The sequence below is a fragment of the Macaca thibetana genome, chromosome 3, assembly GCF_024542745.1.
Source record: "Macaca thibetana thibetana isolate TM-01 chromosome 3, ASM2454274v1, whole genome shotgun sequence".
In the NCBI taxonomy this organism is placed as follows: Eukaryota; Metazoa; Chordata; class Mammalia; order Primates; family Cercopithecidae; genus Macaca; species Macaca thibetana.
In genome coordinates this window covers 97,606,721-97,623,633 of record NC_065580.1, presented here as the reverse complement: position 1 = coordinate 97,623,633, position 16,913 = coordinate 97,606,721, and the positions used below count along the sequence as shown (strand labels likewise).

At 48.6% G+C, this 16,913-nt stretch overlaps 3 protein-coding genes across 4 annotated transcripts in view; all 3 read left to right on the top strand.

Moving 5' to 3' along the window:
• The first annotated feature begins 1,312 nt into the window (after window positions 1-1,312).
• Window positions 1,313-5,043, top strand: HOXA5 (homeobox A5). The gene is made up of 2 exons (XM_050785450.1): window positions 1,313-2,217; window positions 3,186-5,043. Exons 1-2 carry the CDS (start codon window positions 1,323-1,325, stop codon window positions 3,434-3,436), a joined length of 1,146 nt encoding a protein of 381 aa, XP_050641407.1. The 5' UTR covers window positions 1,313-1,322; the 3' UTR covers window positions 3,437-5,043.
• A 44-nt stretch (window positions 5,044-5,087) lies between these two features.
• Window positions 5,088-16,913, top strand: part of HOXA3 (homeobox A3) — a 33,973-nt gene continuing 22,147 nt past the window's right edge. For both annotated transcript variants that reach the window (XM_050785443.1, XM_050785442.1), the window contains exon 1: window positions 5,088-5,189. The gene's annotated coding sequence lies outside the window, so the exon portion shown is untranslated. The remainder of the gene's footprint in view (window positions 5,190-16,913) is intronic.
• Window positions 14,423-16,758, top strand: HOXA4 (homeobox A4). The gene is made up of 2 exons (XM_050785459.1): window positions 14,423-15,147; window positions 15,694-16,758. The coding sequence occupies exons 1-2, from the start codon at window positions 14,532-14,534 to the stop codon at window positions 16,038-16,040; spliced, it is 963 nt and encodes a 320-aa protein (XP_050641416.1). The 5' UTR covers window positions 14,423-14,531; the 3' UTR covers window positions 16,041-16,758.

Here is a 16,913-nt window from a genome sequence, read left to right as displayed (position 1 = left end):
CGTTTCGCGTCTGGGAGTCTGTGCCTAGGTCCCTCGCCAGTAGGTCCCGAAGGGCATCATCAAATTATCTCTGACCAGTGGAAAGAGGGGTTCTAAGTGCTGGAGCCCGGCCTTGTCGCGGCCTCCCAAGCGGCCTCCCAGAACAGGAAGCTCAAGGAACAAAGGGGGCCCCAACAGAGCCCAGTCTCTCGGTCCCGCGTGTGCAACCGTCAGTGGAAAAGAAGCAGCCTCAGCCGAGGCAAGCTAACCTGGGCGCGGGTGGAACATTACAGCCCGGGGAGCCCCTGGGATCCCTCAGGCCCCCGGCTCCGGATTCCCGCTCCCTGCCTCCGATAGCGCCCGCGTCGCCGCCACAGCAGCGTTCAGGACCCAACGAGGGGCCCAGGGCCATGGAAGCCGCCAGAGTCCTGGCTTCCAGACGTGCCAGGGGCGCCTGCAACGCGGGGCCTCCAGCGGGGAGACTCCACTTGCCTCTCAGCTATATTTGTGATTTACTTGAGTCTTTCGGAGCCGTGGAAATTAACTACAGAGATACTACGCACTGCCACGAAATGCTTCCATTATCGCCCTCATTTTACTCCTGGAGGTCTAAGCAAGACCCCAGTAACCGGCCCCACGGATCCCCAGACCCCAAGCAGCCTCTGTGGCTGCAGGGAGCCTGGGCCCACTCGCTGGGTTCAAGGAGAACCCTCCAACTGGGGGTCCGGCTGGCTCGAGGAACCGGACCCTGTGATGAAGATTTTCCAGGCTGGATACGTAAGCAAATCAAATAGCAAACTAATGACACGAAAACCATATTCACACGAAAGAAAAATCGACTACGGTTATAAAAGTGTATGGAATTTGACCTCGCCTTGCAGAAACACTACACAAAAGCTATCTTTAATAGACGCCTGTCATTTAAGAGCGGCAGGGACACTGTCCCTCATGCGCTCGCAAAAACAGAGCCGTAATTGTAGCTGCTGCTGCTGCGGGCAGGATTTATTTATCCAGTAGGCTAAATGGCTTTCCCCCTTCCCCGAAGGTGATATCTGTATTTTCAAAATTCAGAGCTGCTGGCAGGACGGGCAGAACCGACCCCAACCTCGACACAAAAATAAGAGGGGCTGCAAAACGGGGGAAATAAAGTTGTTGTAAATAAAATGCAAGTCACCACCTTCCCCCAATCCTCTGCATCCTCGCCGGGCGCGCGATCGGCAGCTGACGGCCTAACAATTGGTACATCCTAATGGAACTGCGAGGGAAATGCAATAATTTTGCCATAATGGGCTGTAACCTCAATTCGACCCCGGCCCTTGCAGCCCCCGGTCGGAAACTGGGCGATGCGCCCTGCCTCCAGCGGGTGGCGCTCGAGTCCGACTGAACCGCAGCAACTGGCGGCGGGCACGCGCCCGAGGCGCGCGCGCCACCCCTCTCGCCTCCACCCAACTCCCCCATTAGTGCGCGAGTTTACCTCTAGAGGTCATCAGGCAGGATTTACGACTGGACAACAAAAGCACGTGATTCGAAGTCGTACCCCATATTTGGGTGCCTACGTAGGAGGGAACCAAGTACATGTCCCAGTCATTTCCATAATTCATCATAAATTGTGCAAGGGTGCTATAGACGCACAAACGACCGCGAGCCACAAATCAAGCACACATATCAAAAAACAAATGAGCTCTTATTTTGTAAACTCATTTTGCGGTCGCTATCCAAATGGCCCGGACTACCAGTTGCATAATTATGGAGATCATAGTTCCGTGAGCGAGCAATTCAGGGACTCGGCGAGCATGCACTCCGGCAGGTACGGCTACGGCTACAATGGCATGGATCTCAGCGTCGGCCGCTCGGGCTCCGGCCACTTTGGCTCCGGAGAGCGCGCCCGCAGCTACGCGGCCAGCGCCACCGCGGCGCCCGCCGAGCCCAGGTACAGCCAGCCGGCCACGTCCACGCACTCGCCTCCGCCCGACCCGCTGCCCTGCTCCGCCGTGGCCCCCTCGCCCGGCAGCGACAGCCACCACGGCGGGAAAAACTCCCTGAGCAACTCCAGCGGCGCCTCGGCCAACGCCGGCAGCACCCACATCAGCAGCAGAGAGGGGGTTGGCACGGCGTCCGGAGCCGAGGAGGACGCCCCTGCCAGCAGCGAGCAGGCGAGTGCGCAGAGCGAGCCGAGCCCGGCGCCGCCCGCCCAACCCCAGATCTACCCCTGGATGCGCAAGCTGCACATAAGTCATGGTAAAGCCAGCCTTTTTCTAAATCCTCGCGACCGCGGGGACGCGGCTCTCGGTCCCCCCTCTCTCCTCTGCCGCCCTCTCCCAGTCTCTCTCCTGGTCTCATTTCTCCCAGCCCTGCGGAGCCTCTCCTTGCCGTTCTCCCTCCTCTGCCTTCCTCCTTCCTCCTCTTCTTTGCAAGCACCCCGCGCTCACAAATAGTGGGGGAAATAGGCGTTCGCTGGGCCAGTTTAGACGTTGAAAGGGGCAGGAAGCAAAAAACCCCTCTGGAACCCCACGCCTTGGAACGCGCTCCCGGGTCAGGCCAGCTGAGCAAGACGCAGAGAGGTAGAGGATGGCAGTAGGAGCCGTGAATCGGGCTTGTCAGGGCGGATAATTTATGAGGAGGGCTACGCTGGGGAAGCAGCGTTACTAATTAGAGCCCCCGAAAAGGGGCTTGGGGGGAAGAATCGAGGCGAGAGCCGGCAGGATTCTGAATTTTGGGGGCAGGAGGGAGAGAGAAGGAAAGGGAAGGGAAGAAAAAGAAAGCAGGCGCCCCAACCCTGCAGGCTGGAAACTGGAGGCGGCTCTCGGGGCTGGAACTTTGAGGCAGGGTGACCCAAAGGCCACTTGGGCGCTCAGGAAAGGGCCTTGCTTCTTGGGTTTCTGTGCGGTGGGCAGTCTGGGAGGGCTGTGCCTCCCGATCGGGGCGCCCGGAGTAGGGCGCAGAGGGCAGGAGAGGGGCCAGGGAACGCCGGAGTCCTCCGGGACACGGCCCCAGCCTCAGATGGGCAGATTGTTCCCAGGATCCAAATCGTATTGTTTTCTCTCTAGAAAGGAAGAGGGAAGGAAATTCGGGAGGGGTGTGCGGGCTGGTAGGGAGAACTTGTTGAGCTTTTCGCCTGGGTTCCCTGCTCAGGACCCAAGCTTGTCCCCCTGGAGGACTTTGGAAGACAGGAGTTGGTGGCTAAACCGCTGACTTTTCTATTGCAGACAACATAGGCGGCCCGGAAGGAAAAAGGGCCCGGACGGCCTACACGCGCTACCAGACCCTGGAGCTGGAGAAGGAGTTCCACTTCAACCGTTACCTGACACGCCGAAGAAGGATTGAAATAGCACATGCTCTTTGCCTCTCCGAGAGACAAATTAAAATCTGGTTCCAAAACCGGAGAATGAAGTGGAAAAAAGATAATAAGCTGAAAAGCATGAGCATGGCCGCGGCAGGAGGGGCCTTCCGTCCCTGAGTATCTGAGCGTTTAAAGTACTGAGCAGTATTAGCGGATCCCGCGTAGTGTCAGTACTAAGGTGACTTTCTGAAACTCCCTTGTGTTCCTTCTGTGAAGAAGCCCTGTTCTCTTTGCCCTAATTCATCTTTTAATCATGAGCCTGTTTATTGCCATTATAGCGCCTGTATAAGTAGATCTGCTTTCTGTTCATCTCTTTGTCCTGAATGGCTTTGTCTTGAAAAAAAAAAAAATAGATGTTTTAACTTATTTATATGAAGCAAGCTGTGTTACTTGAAGTAACTATAACAAAAAAAGAGAAAAAAACACACAAAAAGTCCCCCTTCAATCTCGTTTAGTGCCAATGTTGTGTGTTGCACTCAAGTTGTTTAACTGTGCATGTGCGTGGAAGTGTTCTTGTCTCAATAGCTCCAAGCTGTTAAAGATATTTTTATTCAAACTACCTATATTCCTTGTGTAATTAATGCTGTTGTAGAGGTGACTTGATGAGACACAACCTGTTCGACGTGTAGTGAATAGTGACTCTGTGATGAAAACTGTGACTCCAAGCGGTGTGTCCCTGCGTGCCTTTGTAGGACCCTTTGCACGAACTCTGGAAGTGGCTCTTATAAGCGCAGCTTCAGTGATGTATGTTTTTGTGAACAAAGTTACAAATATTGTCCAAGTCTGTCTGTTTTAAGCAAACTGTGATCAGCTTTTTTTTTTTTTTTTTTTTTTTTTTTGTATTTGTTTTTAAGGAAAAAATACTGACTGGAACAAAAAATAAACTTTCTATTGTAAGTTCATTTGGTCTGGTTTGTGCCAAATAGTGAGTGGCTCTGTCTGCTTTTCTGTCTGTCTGTCCAGTCCTGGAAACCGTTGGGTCTGAGGCTACCTGAGCAGATGACCTGTGCAGGGAGACCTCATACCAAGACTGGCCCATCGCTTCCCTAACTCTGACCCATCACAAAGTTCAGGGCAGAAGGTGGAAAAAGCTGTAGGTGGTTCCAAAGCTCCAGGCCACCATGCCCATCTCTGAGGAAACCAAGTTAACTTGCTGGGTACAAAAAAAAGAGAGAAAGAGCAAGAAAAAAGGAGAAAAAGCCCAGGGCTTTGTTAGCCACCCTCAGGCCACACAGATCCTGCCTCTTTCCTAAGGCTGTCCTAGGCCTCCACTTGCTGAAGACGCTGCTCTGTCTGGCTGTGGACCCCAAACCCTCTGCCCTTAACCCATCCCAGCACCCCTTCCCCACTCTTCATCCTGGACCCAGTTGGCTTCTTTTGCTACTATCAATTTGCTACAAATGGAAGGTACTTACCCCATCCTAGCTCGATTGGGAAACTCCTCAGAGCAGCTAAAGCGCAACTAGAGATTTGCACATTTACCGACTGCTTACACTGATGCCGTCTTTCCTTTTAAAAGTTATAAAACAGTAAACTTTATAAGCCCCAGTTCCGGCTATATGACATTTGGGTGCCAAATGAATAGGGTTTTGTCTATGAATTAGATCGTAAAATCATCCATAGCACAGACAGATCGGCTCACTGGCTATAAAACGTCACGTGGGGCCATTAAAGTAAGTTTTATGGTTTTGGGGAGTTGACATCCAACATTATATACCACATAACATATAATCTCACTAACGCTGGACTCCATTTGACTCTTTTGCAGGCTACGTGTGCCGCCTGGCCATTCAAACTGTCAATTTTAGGTCCAGAAGTGTCCAAACCACAAGTTCTCAAAACTCTGAAAAATGGCTCCCTCCGAGTTAAGGTAAGCTCGCCTCCTGAGCGCTTTCAAGTTTATTTGTACTTTGGAAACTTTCTCTCTCTCTCTGTCTCTCTCTCTCTCTCTGGTTCAATAACTCTGAGGCTGCCTCTGAATTCGAAAAGGCAGAGCAAACTTTCCCTCTGCCCAAAAGAGCAGCGCCAGAAACCAGCTCTGCGGAGGCAGCAGGGTGAGCAGCGCCTGTGGCCGCGCCGCATCCCCAGGCCTAACTTTAATTGCTGCACAACCGCGGATGTTAATGACTTCCGCTGCTCCCGCCGGCGTGCAAAAAGATGATTTTTTGTGTGCGAATGGGCCTGTGTGTGGGAACCTGGCAAGGCCGCATCCCCAGTCCGCCGCGCAATTGCTGGGCCGGCCGGGGCCGGCTCCTGGGGGTCGCGGAGCCCTGGGGTGGGGGCTGGGAGACAGGGGGGCGCCGGCCGCGGGCGCCGAGGCCGCGCTGCGCTCAGGAGTTTGAAAGAAAGGCCCGGGCAGGGCCGAGGCGGACTCTGGCGGGATTCCTTACGGGGCTGTGGCAATATGTCTTCGCGGGCCGGGGTCATCTGGCAGGGCTGAATTGAGGCAGCGGCCTTCCGGGCTGGGTTTCAGGCTAGCTCGCGAGAGCAGGAGGGTGGCAGAGGCCGGCGAGGCGGGGGCTGCACCTCCAGCCTGGGCTCCCGGGTTGCAAGGTGGATCCTGGGCTGCTAGCGCCCACTGGACCCTGAGGACCAAGGGTCCCCACCCTGGTGTGTGGGGGTGTTCAGCACCCCCTCCCCCGCACCCGGGACCAGGCCCTGAACCCTGTTAGCCTGCACGTTCTTTTTATTTCGGTGGGACTGTTCTCACCCGCCTGTGAGTCTGAAGCAATAAACTTTATGGCCGGATTTAACTTTAGTCTTTGAATCCCCAGGCTAATTGAAAGGGGTTAAAGCGCTTTCTTTTCTTCCGCTTTGCCTTTCTTCTCCCTCTCTTCTTTCCTTTTCCTCTCCTTCTTTGTAGAATTAAAAACATCTAGGCACAGGACCCTCAGAAGGCACCTTAGGCGGCCCCCTAGATAACATTAAGATTGGAGAAATTCACTCCCCCTCAACATGCAGGCGAATTCTCTGTTCCAAACTGTGCTCTAAAGTTTTGGGGGGAAATTGAGGTGTCTTCAATGCCCAACTTAAAAGTCCCCAGAGCCATTAGGTTGTTTTTCCTGACACATCATAAACGGTAGTTTAGGGAAGAAATTGGTCCTTTGTCAGTAGATTTCCGCCTTTCTTTTGTTAGCTGCTCTTTCTGTTTGATCCCAGGAAATTTACATAATCTATGATTTCCAGAACAATCTCCAAAATTGCACCAATGGGTGAAGTAAGGTGAAATAAGTTTATCCTGGGTACAATTCCATATTGGCCCCAGTCACCCCTTCTGGCCCCAACCCCCCATATTCTTCAATGGCAAAACCCAAGCCCAGTGCCTGGGGACTGTGGCCTGTCCCGGGATCTTTTTCTGGATGGGTACCCACAAGGGACCCAGTAGATTTCCCTCAATCCTATTTTAGGAATTAAGCCAAATTCTCCTACTGCAGTCAGAAATGAAACAAAAAAATAGGATCTGCTTTTCTCCTTAGAAGCCTGGCAGTTTTCAGCAAGTATTAATTGGCAAAGATACCTATTAAGTGCTTAAAGTGAAAAAATTGAAAGTATAGATTTGGAATTTCAATAAACTTTATTGTGCAGAGGCCACCTACACTCAACATAAGTCCAACAGATGTCCCCAAAGTCAGAGGTCCAGAAAGCAAAACCTAGAAAGTTTTTTTTTGAAAAATAGAAACCCTCCCACAAGTGCTACTTCTCATGAATAGTGGCAAGGTGAAGAATCCTGAAGTAATTGTATGTAACCTATTAAAGTAAACATTGGTACTTCAGCAATCGAGAAGATGTGTCCACATCTTAGTGGGAACAAGGACATAAACTCTACATGGGTATGGGTTCTCTTTTATAATGTTATGTGTCTGTGAGAATACTGGATTCCTTTTTTTGCTGCTCTGAATTGTGGGCTCCTTATTGAAAATATTGGGTTAGGGTTCCATTTTAGTTACTCATTTGGTGATCTTGCTTGAGTGATTTCTTGGTGATTGAAATTAGAAAAAAAAAAGTGACAGGGATTCTGCCAGTTTAGTTTGAGTAACTTACACAGAAAATATCCACACTACTTCATGGCCATATTCCACCTTGGGGTGTGGGAATGAGCAGAAAGCCTGTTGAAGTCATATCCAGCACCACAGAACATAGAGAATCTTTCCAAGGAATGAGAAAAATTACAGGCTGTAAATATTGTCAGCTTGCTTATTTCTGTCTGTTTTAATCTTCACAAAACTTAAGTAGAATTTAAGAGAGCAGGCAAACCCACATGGCCACATGGAATTAAATGACTTTAAAAATACATCATGCAGTCAGACCTATACGTTATTGGAGGATTTTTTTTCTTTCTTCCTATTTTCATAGAAAGCATAATAAAGAGGATGGCTGGTTTTCTGCTCATTCTGTAGATAAGTTATTTCTTTTGTGGATTCTTTTGGGTTGTTCTTGCAGAGGAACTTTCTAAGAAAAAATATGTCTGTCACTGAGGGCTTTATGAAGACATCCAGCCTCAGCCGGTGGCAGAAGTGCGTGTGTGTGCTCCTCCTCAGCGGCAATGTGCGGGGGCTCGTTTGTTCCCACAAGCTGAAGAGACAATATTTCTGAACTATAAATACAACAGGAAGCTTCTGGTCACACTTACTTAGGGGTTTGTTAGGGTTTCCATGGTCTAATTTCACAACATTATGCCAAGATTCCTTTTCTCCTGCTCTTTCCCCTGCTTCATTGTTGGCTGCTCTGGGAGAGCAAGACAGAATTTCCTACCAAAAATAGAGTCCTGTTCATTTGCTGAGATTCTGAGAGGACTATATTGAAATAATTAGTGAGTGGAAAGCAAATCACATCTTAAAAGATGGGCAATTAAGGAGGAAAACAATCTTTTTAGCTTAAAAGATGCCCTTCTCAGCCTCTCCCCTGACTTGGCTGGGGGTCTGTCCATGGCTTGCCCACCATGGAGAGTGCAGAGCATTGTGGGCTCCATCCCTTTGGTTTCTAAGGAGGAATTTCCTTCTAGTCAATGGCAAAACTATAAACGGGGCTCCCAGGCAGTGCTGAGGGGGTCAGCCTAAGCTCCCACCCACATAGGGGAGGGGATCCACAGCCCCAGCCATTCTAAGCCCCAGAACTTGAAGGTCTGCCCAGGTTTGTTTTGTTTGGTGTTGTTCACAATAAATTTGTTCTTCTCCCACCAGATCCCCTCCCCACAAGCCAGTCTTTTCAATAATAATATTTGTTATGAAGGTTATTAGATAATTATTGCGATTTTGTGAAGCAGCCCTTGCTGGAGGTGAAGTCTGTCATCGCCTAACAAATGACGCCCGCGCAGTTCACTGCCGGGTTAAGTAAATGCAGAGAAGATAAATCTGCACACCCTAGGAATCGCCAGCAGAGCACGCTTTAGTACAAGTTCACAGTCAACTCACCCGCCTGGGCCAGCTCTCCCAACAATTAGGGCTGCGTCTTTAGTTTTAAATAAAGGGAAAAAGTGTCTCCACCTCCCAGTGCTTGCTTTCCCCCATCTTCTCTTTTCTTTCACTTTTTGCAAGGTTCTCCCATTCTGCTCCAAATTTTCCTCGTAAAATAGAATCACGAGTGATTTCAAGTTAATCTAGTACCTAGTTGCTGACAAAGGGGTCGTAGGCTGATTTAACAGAAAGTCCAGTCACAAACACTGAGGAAAAATATTCATTTCACCCTCCAATTTCAAATGGCAGTGGCAGAAGCAGGGTGTCCTGAGATGCTAGGGGGGCCCCTTCCCCCTGAAAGAAGAGGCTCAGCTTTGTGTATCTTTGTGGTTAGTGCGTTACAACTGCAGGTCAAAAAGTTGAGGGTCAAAAGTTTACATTGTGCAGTGCTCTTAGTCATCTGCCCAGACAGAGTTTGATGTCAATGTTAGAGCTGTGATCTTGACTATCAGCACAAAAGATAAAATGGCTCGGAGTGACGCGTGTATCACGGTATGGACTCCAGGTGAACCCTAGTGGCTGAATGACCTCAATTACGGAGGAAAGGATAGAAAATTCCTCTTTTCAAGAGTAATACATGCTGTATTTCATCTTGAATTATCGCTCCTGTTCTGAGGGAATAGCAGCAGGTAAATAGGCATAGATTACTGAAACACCAACACCTTAGGTGTTGGAGAACCAGGAGTCTGTGGGTTTGTCACAAAATAAAAATGCTAAAAACTCATCTATGGAGCTTTAAAAACTAATGTCGCAAGTTTCCAATATTTCATTATGCCTTCAAAGGCAACAGAATGGTGAAGGAAACCTCCTTTATTTGAAAAGAGGGATTTTGATTGGCCAGTTTTTTGTCTTTTTAGTACATATCATGACCCCTAAAGTGTGTAAGAACAAATGCAAACACAGGCACTTCTTGCAAAATGTAATCTTTGCAGTTTTCAAACATAGAATATGCTTTTTGTGAAACTACAGTCCGCTGAATGCAAAGCATTCTGAGATCTCAGAAGGGAAGGAAGGAAGTGGACACCCTCCTGAAAGACACAGAATTCTCCCTTCACCCCTTCCACCAGCACTACCAGTGACAAAATGCTTATTGGTGCCATGAAAATGTTCCTGTTTGGAAATTTTTGTTGTTTATTATTAAACCACAATTGAATGTAAGAGAAGTACTACAAGCTATAAGTGAATAACTAGACTGTAGGGAATGCAGAAAGGTGAAATCCACAAATACCAGGCCACTGTGTAAGACAACCAGGACAGAATAGAATATTTTCTATTCTTCAGAATGTACTTTTTAATAATACACGTGGAATTGAAGAAAAAGTCAAGGAGAAGAGAAAGCAACCTAAGCAGAAGGGTAGGAGAGCAGAAAAGAAAGGGAATAGTGTATTAAGGAAGCCGACTGGAACCATGCCTCATGTGTGAGTTGCAACTGAAGAGCTAAACAATATTTTATTTTTCATGCATCTAGAATGGCTTTAAGTGTTGGTGCTATAATAATCTATTTTCCAGAGGACATATTTCTCTTTTGTATGAATTGACCTTCAAGGGATCAGTATAGGAAAACTGAGAAGAGAAAGGTGAAATATTTTCCCTAGGTTTTTCTTTTTTAACTTTGGAGATAATTCAACTACTCAGAATGTAGACTCTTGAAGGAATGTTTAAGATCATCCTAATATATCTTGGTTGATTGGATTTAACAGTGCCAGGTATGTTCAGTTTTAAAATAAATATTTCCCAAACACTGCCTTCATGGAAGTAATCAGGGTGCTTCTGTGCAACGTGTAAAGTTTTCACTCTGGCCAAGAGCTTGAAGCCAAATGGGGGTTTGCCAGATGAAACAGAAGAAAGGAAACAACTGTGGTGATTGCTGTTGCAGCAGTGAACATTTCACCACATTTGGGCTAGTGAAATGAAGAAAACTGAAACCCCTCGATGAGTCAACAAGACAATTATGTGTCTCTTTGGGAAAAACCTTTTTATTGTGTTTTTTGTTAAAAACGTGACACACCTTAGAAACATGTCAACTTCAAAAACCATAGATATCTCTTAGTTAGTCTTCAAAGTAAAAGAAAAGGGTACTCGCAGAAGTTATTGCTTTTAGAGTGCTTGCTTCTTTATTTGGAGGATTTTGAACCTCAGGCCTCTCAAACAATCCAAGTTAAAATTCATGTGTAATCCCAATATGAATATCAGTCCTCATCCCTGGGTTGTGTGCATTATTTTAAACTACTACAAGAAAATTACCCCCAAACTATTAATTGGTCAAATGGCTGGTAAAGTGTTGTTCCTCTCAAATCTTGTGTCTAGTGTAGGTGTGGGGGGAAGCCTTCAAATGCCACCATCAGGCGTTTTGAAATTCTGCCACTCCACTGTTCAGCTCCAGAAACACGCATCAGATAGAGAACAGTCTGGGGACTCTCGCTCTAAAGAACAAAGGACAAATACAGTCAATACATTCCATAACGTTTACATTTCCTTTGGCTTTTCCCCTTGGTTTTTCCTGAGAAGGAGTGACCTGGGCAAAGCACCCTGCTCGCTAAAAGACACTGTATAGACCTTTTACAAGCGCAAAGTCCAAGGCCGAGGTGAACTTCAGGTCAGTGCGTCTAACAAATATGAAAATGTCGGCTGGTGAAGGGCGCGCCTTGTGATTTAACAAAGACTGTCAATGTGTAAGATTAATAAGAAACAAAATGCACACGGTGTCACTGTTCGGTCACTTTGAAACTTGGGACAGGATTGCATTCAAGAGAGAAGGCTGTTACAAATATATTCAAAATGATTCAAATCAGATTCAAACCAAGCTGCAAAACATTGCCTCCCTCTCACCCTCCCTCTCCCTCCAACTCCCTTCACTCTTCTCCAACTGGGATTCGAGGACATGACAAAAAGTTATTTCACCTAATGGGATTTTAAGAAAGGTTTTGTTGGGAATATGTTACCCCTGCACGTGGAAATGAGCAAATGTGCTCACCAGTTTCCTAAGGAAAGGATAACGCTTCCACCCCACTTGGGACTGGAGCCAGTTGGTGTGCGAGGATTTGCATGCTCCCTCTCTGCTACATTTCAGGGCATCCCATCTTTTCTCAGGCAAGATGCTGCTGGTAAACTTCAGTTTGTTTATTAATTGAGTTAGTTTCTTCCTGGCTTTACTTTGGTGTCTTGGATATTGTGTAAAGGCAAGAGGTATTTTAAAAAATGTTTTTCAAAAGATTATTTGATTCGATGGAATGATGCTACAGTTTGCAAAGGGAGATTGAGGAAGGTTCAGAAAAGGTACTGCGATTGTTTATTACAGCCATAAATCTTGCAGTAAAATGTCAAAATGTCGGTGTGTGAGATAACACTTGGTGGTCCTGGCTCCGTTTGTGTTTATGATACGAACCACAAAGACAAGTTACAGGCCTTGAGGGATTCTGTGTAAGGCCATCTTCCTAAAGTAATAGAACCACACAAAACACAGGCACAGCTAACTCGTTTGGGTTAACCATATACAAAACAGTGCTTATGTCTCATTAATACTTAAAAATAGAAACTTGGTACAAGGTTCTGAGGCTAAACAACAGAATTTTTGTGTTTTAGTGTCTGTAAATATTAAACAGATATGGTTAAGACCCTGGTACTCAAGGTTGATGAAATGAGGAGGGAAGATTTCCTTGTCATGCTTTTTGTCCCCCTGAAACTTATAGGGTTCAGATTTGTAATACATATAACTATATATTATTTATATTACATTGTATACAACCTATGTATATATTATTTTTTCTTGCTAGGGAGAGATATTGGTTCAGGTAGATGTATCAGAGGCTGAATTTTTCCTCCAGTCTAGAGAGGATGGCTAAAGATTACACTCAGTGTCGATTTCTGTCTGTGGCTCAGATTTCATTAAAAACAAATTTTCAGGGTGCCTCATGTGAATGGACAGCACTCTTCACACACACATACACCTAATATGGAAAATCTCTTTGTACCACTTCAGGGTGATTCCAGTTAGAAAGCTAATATGATCCCCTTTTTAACCTCTTTTCCTAAATTAGTTTAAAGATTAGTCCCATATAATAGGCTTTATGTGGCTAAGCATTAAATGACTATCCATCAAATGGATATATTCCAGCATTTAGTAACTCCTATGAGTAACCAATATGAATGAAGATAGAATTGACATTCCTTTTGAAGTGTCTCCAGGCTTAGGAAATAATTTTCCTTGTCTGCGTTCCAGACTCAGTTGTGAGAAGGTTGTTTATACTGCTCTTTGAAAAATCAACTAAGGTGCACCAGCTGAAAAATCCTTGTTTTTGCATGCCAATATGAAAGTATTTTTAGAATGGTGACTATGCTAGTTTGCACTGCTTTAATCTAGGCAGAAAAATAGAGGATCTAGATATGTCTCTCACTCAGAAAAGAAAGGGAGAAAGTACACAGTACAAATAAGGCATAAGTATTTACTTCAAAGATCAACATTAGGTGGAATAAGTAATTTATTTGTTAATAATGGCGTAATTAGTGTACCCATCAAATTTCAATTACCAAATGGCAGGCAACAGTCTCCTCTCCCTCCTTTCCGGAGCTTCTGATATCGTTAATACGCTAATTTTCAGCAATTAAGAAATTATAGACTGTCCTGTAAATATAACTCTAGTCTCAGATACTGCCTGAGAAAGCAGGATCTAAAAGAGAAAACTTGAAATTCTTAGCTGGAAAAGACCCATCAGCAATCAGACCGGCAAGGCGTTTATTCTACCCTTAGCTTGTTTTTGTTTGGGGATTGTTCTGAAATAGGAAGTTATTGTTTTCAAAGCTCGGTTCTGTGGAGGTATTGCTTCTATCCATTCCCATCCTTGGGCCACCTTCTCTCTCACAATCGCACCTTGCAATCGCGGGCATATTTAGCTCTCACATCGACAACCCCATCAAATTAGATGCTATTACAAAGGTTCCAATTTTTCTTAGGAAAACGCGAAACAGATTGTCTCTGAAAGAAGGAAAAAATGAAAAGCGTCCATCCAGTTATAATGGAATGGCCTCGCTTTACATCCTTGGGTCGATTTCTCTTAGCTGCCCACCCACCCTTTGCAGCTTCTGCCAAGCTTCTCAAAACAAGGGCTCTCAGGCCGACACGCAAGGAGCAGGGTGTGGGGAAGGGGGATCTGCGGTTGGGAGAATGTGTCTGGTGGCCTCTCAGGGGCGTACATAAAAGCCAGGATGCCCCTTGGTCCCAACGCCCTCCTTTCCCCTTTTAGCCTAGAACCCCTGAAGGACGCGAAGCCTGACTGGGTTGCGCCCGAGGTCAGCGCTGAGTCGCGGCTGCCAGACTGCCCGAGGCCTAAGCCAGCAGTAGGGCAAGCAGAGGGCTCCCAAGAGGACCTACAGCCTGACAGGGCCCGAATTCCCAGGGGGAACCAAAGTTGGGGGGCTGGGGTCCAAAGCTCCTGCTCCCTCCCCCAGCCCAGGGACAGGACAGCAGCATCCATCACGCACCCGCGCGTTTCCTGATCCGGGTCCGCGCGCGCGGTGCGCCCATTGGTGGGGGCGCTGCACGTGGGGCACGGGGCGGGGCGCGCGCTGGCCTGGGGAGGAGCGGCTCGAACTTTGGTGGCGGCGTCTGCGGGAGGGGGAAGGGTGGGCACTTGACAGCGGGGGGAGGGGAAGGGCGCAGAGGAAAGGGGGATGGGAAGCGAGGCAGGAGGGGGAGGGGCCTCGGCGAGCCCAGAAAAAACGACAACGCGAGAAAAATTAGTATTTTTGCACTTCACAAATTAATGACCATGAGCTCGTTTTTGATAAACTCCAACTACATCGAGCCCAAGTTCCCTCCCTTTGAGGAGTACGCGCAGCACAGCGGCCCGGGCGGCGAAGACGGCGGCCCGGGCGGGGGCCCCGGCTACCAGCAGCCCCCGGCGCCCCCGACCCAGCACCTGCCGCCGCAGCAGCCCCAGCTCCCTCACGCGGGTGGCGGCCGAGAGCCCCCTGCCTCCTACTACGCGCCGCGGACCGCCCGCGAGCCCGCCTACCCTGCCGCCGCGCTGTACCCCTCGCACGGGGCCGCGGACACCGCCTACCCTTATGGCTACCGCGGCGGCGCGAGCCCCGGGCGGCCGCCCCAGCCCGAGCAGCCCCTGGCGCACGCCAAGGGCCCGGCGCACGGCCTACATGCGAGCCACGTCCTGCAGCCCCAGCCGCCGCCGCCCCTGCAGCCTCGCGCGGTGCCCCCAGCGGCCCCGCGGCGCTGCGAGGCGGCCCCCGCCACCCCAGGCGTCCCGGCAGGGGGCAGCGCCCCCGCGTGCCCGCTGCTCTTGGCCGACAAGAGCCCGCTGGGCCTGAAGGGCAAGGAGCCCGTAGTGTACCCCTGGATGAAGAAGATCCATGTCAGCGCCGGTACGTGGCGCCGCTGGGGAGGCGCGGGAGGTGGGCCGGGGCTGGGCCTGGGTTCGAGGGTCGGGGTCAGGAGGGAGAAGCTCAGGGGAAGGGGTCCTCGGGAGGGGAGCCCCCATCTGGCCCGGGCAGCGGTGAGATGTGGGTATGTGTGCGCCAGCTAGCCGCCTGATCCCAACGTGAGAACCCTTTTGTACCCAGGGTCCCTTTATCAGGAGATTTACGAGACGCCAAACTGTTAGGGCAGTAATTATAGCCCCCATAAATTTAATTGCCCTGGCAGAGGCTTCAGGCCATGTGTCTTTGAAGCTTTTCTTCAGCCCCAATGCCCAGCACCATTCTTTATGGCTCTCGGGTGTTTCCCGTTGTCAATAGCCTGTGAAACATTTTCTTTGCCGTTTTATGTATCTTGCGTGAACTTGGTGTCAGGTTATTATATAATGATGATGTCCAATTGCTCTTCCCCACCCCACCTTCTCTCTCCTCCTCCTTTCTCTCTCTTCCGCTCCCTCCTCCTTGGCCTTCTCTTTCGGGGTTCTGGGTTTTCAGTCAACCCCAGTTATAACGGAGGGGAGCCTAAGCGCTCTCGAACCGCCTACACCCGGCAGCAGGTTTTGGAGCTGGAGAAGGAGTTCCACTTCAATCGCTACCTGACCCGGCGGCGCCGCATCGAGATCGCCCACACGCTCTGCTTGTCCGAGCGCCAGGTCAAGATCTGGTTTCAGAACCGGAGGATGAAGTGGAAGAAAGACCACAAACTGCCCAACACCAAGATGCGATCCTCCAATTCGGCCTCGGCCTCTGCCGGCCCACCAGGGAAAGCACAAACTGAGAGCCCGCACCTCCATCCCCACCCCCACCCGAGCACCTCCACACAGGTTCCCTCCTCCATATAATCTTCTAGAGACCTTGACCAGTTTCTATCCCTTACTTGCTTTTCTCTTCTCTTCTCTTGCTCCTTTCCTCATCCACCCCTCCCCATCCGGACCATAATAGACACCAAAACAAACCCAAATTGGTGAAAAGGATAACCAAAAAGAAGACATTATCCGGGTAAGAGTGTGTGCTGGTTGCCACCCAAGAGAGGACAGTTGTCCAGGATGCTGGTTGGTGGAACAACCTGCTGGCCTGAAACAAGGCTGCCAGGTGTGGATACCTGAGAAGGACTACTTGGTATCAAATACTTTTGAGATGGCTACAGTCAGCTAGCTGGACAGCCCATGCTGACTGGGAACGTATACTCGCATCTTTGTTGAAAGCAGAAGAAAACAGACTCTTTCCCCACCTTCCTTACCTCCTCCCCCCCCATTAAGGCAGCTCATCCAAGCTTGTATTGAACTGAATAAATGAGTAGACACTGTGGACCTCACAAGATTATTTAATTCTTAAGATGTGTAGACCTTGATGGTAGGTGTGACATGTTAGTTTTCCTTACTTGCATTTATTTAAGATACTGTTACAGAGATACTGTTGTCCCCTTCTGGGACACAGTCTTTGGGGAGAAGGGAGTGCATTTAGACTTATGTGGAACTGTACAAATTGTGATGTGGCTATATAGAAAGCCATGTGCTAAGAATAAACTCCATTTAAAAAACATTAAAAATCTAAGATTCATGTGTTTTCTAAGCTTTTCATTAAGAAAACAAAAGTCCTCTGGATTGAGATACTTGACCTTTCATGTAAAAACCTTGTAGATAGCTTGAGCTGTATTCACTTGGATTCTGACGGCTCACATAATTTGTGTGTGAGAGTGTGTGTATGTATGCTCA

Excerpts from the sequence above, each read along its gene's own strand:
- HOXA5 (XM_050785450.1), top strand. The coding sequence starts at position 1,323 with ATGCGCCCTGCCTCCAGCGGGTGGCGCTCGAGTCCGACTGAACCGCAG. Across the intron at positions 2,218-3,185 it reads CAAGCTGCACATAAGTCATG|ACAACATAGGCGGCCCGGAA; the intron begins GTAAAGCCAGCC and ends TTTCTATTGCAG.
- HOXA4 (XM_050785459.1), top strand. The coding sequence starts at position 14,532 with ATGACCATGAGCTCGTTTTTGATAAACTCCAACTACATCGAGCCCAAG. Across the intron at positions 15,148-15,693 it reads GAAGATCCATGTCAGCGCCG|TCAACCCCAGTTATAACGGA; the intron begins GTACGTGGCGCC and ends CTGGGTTTTCAG.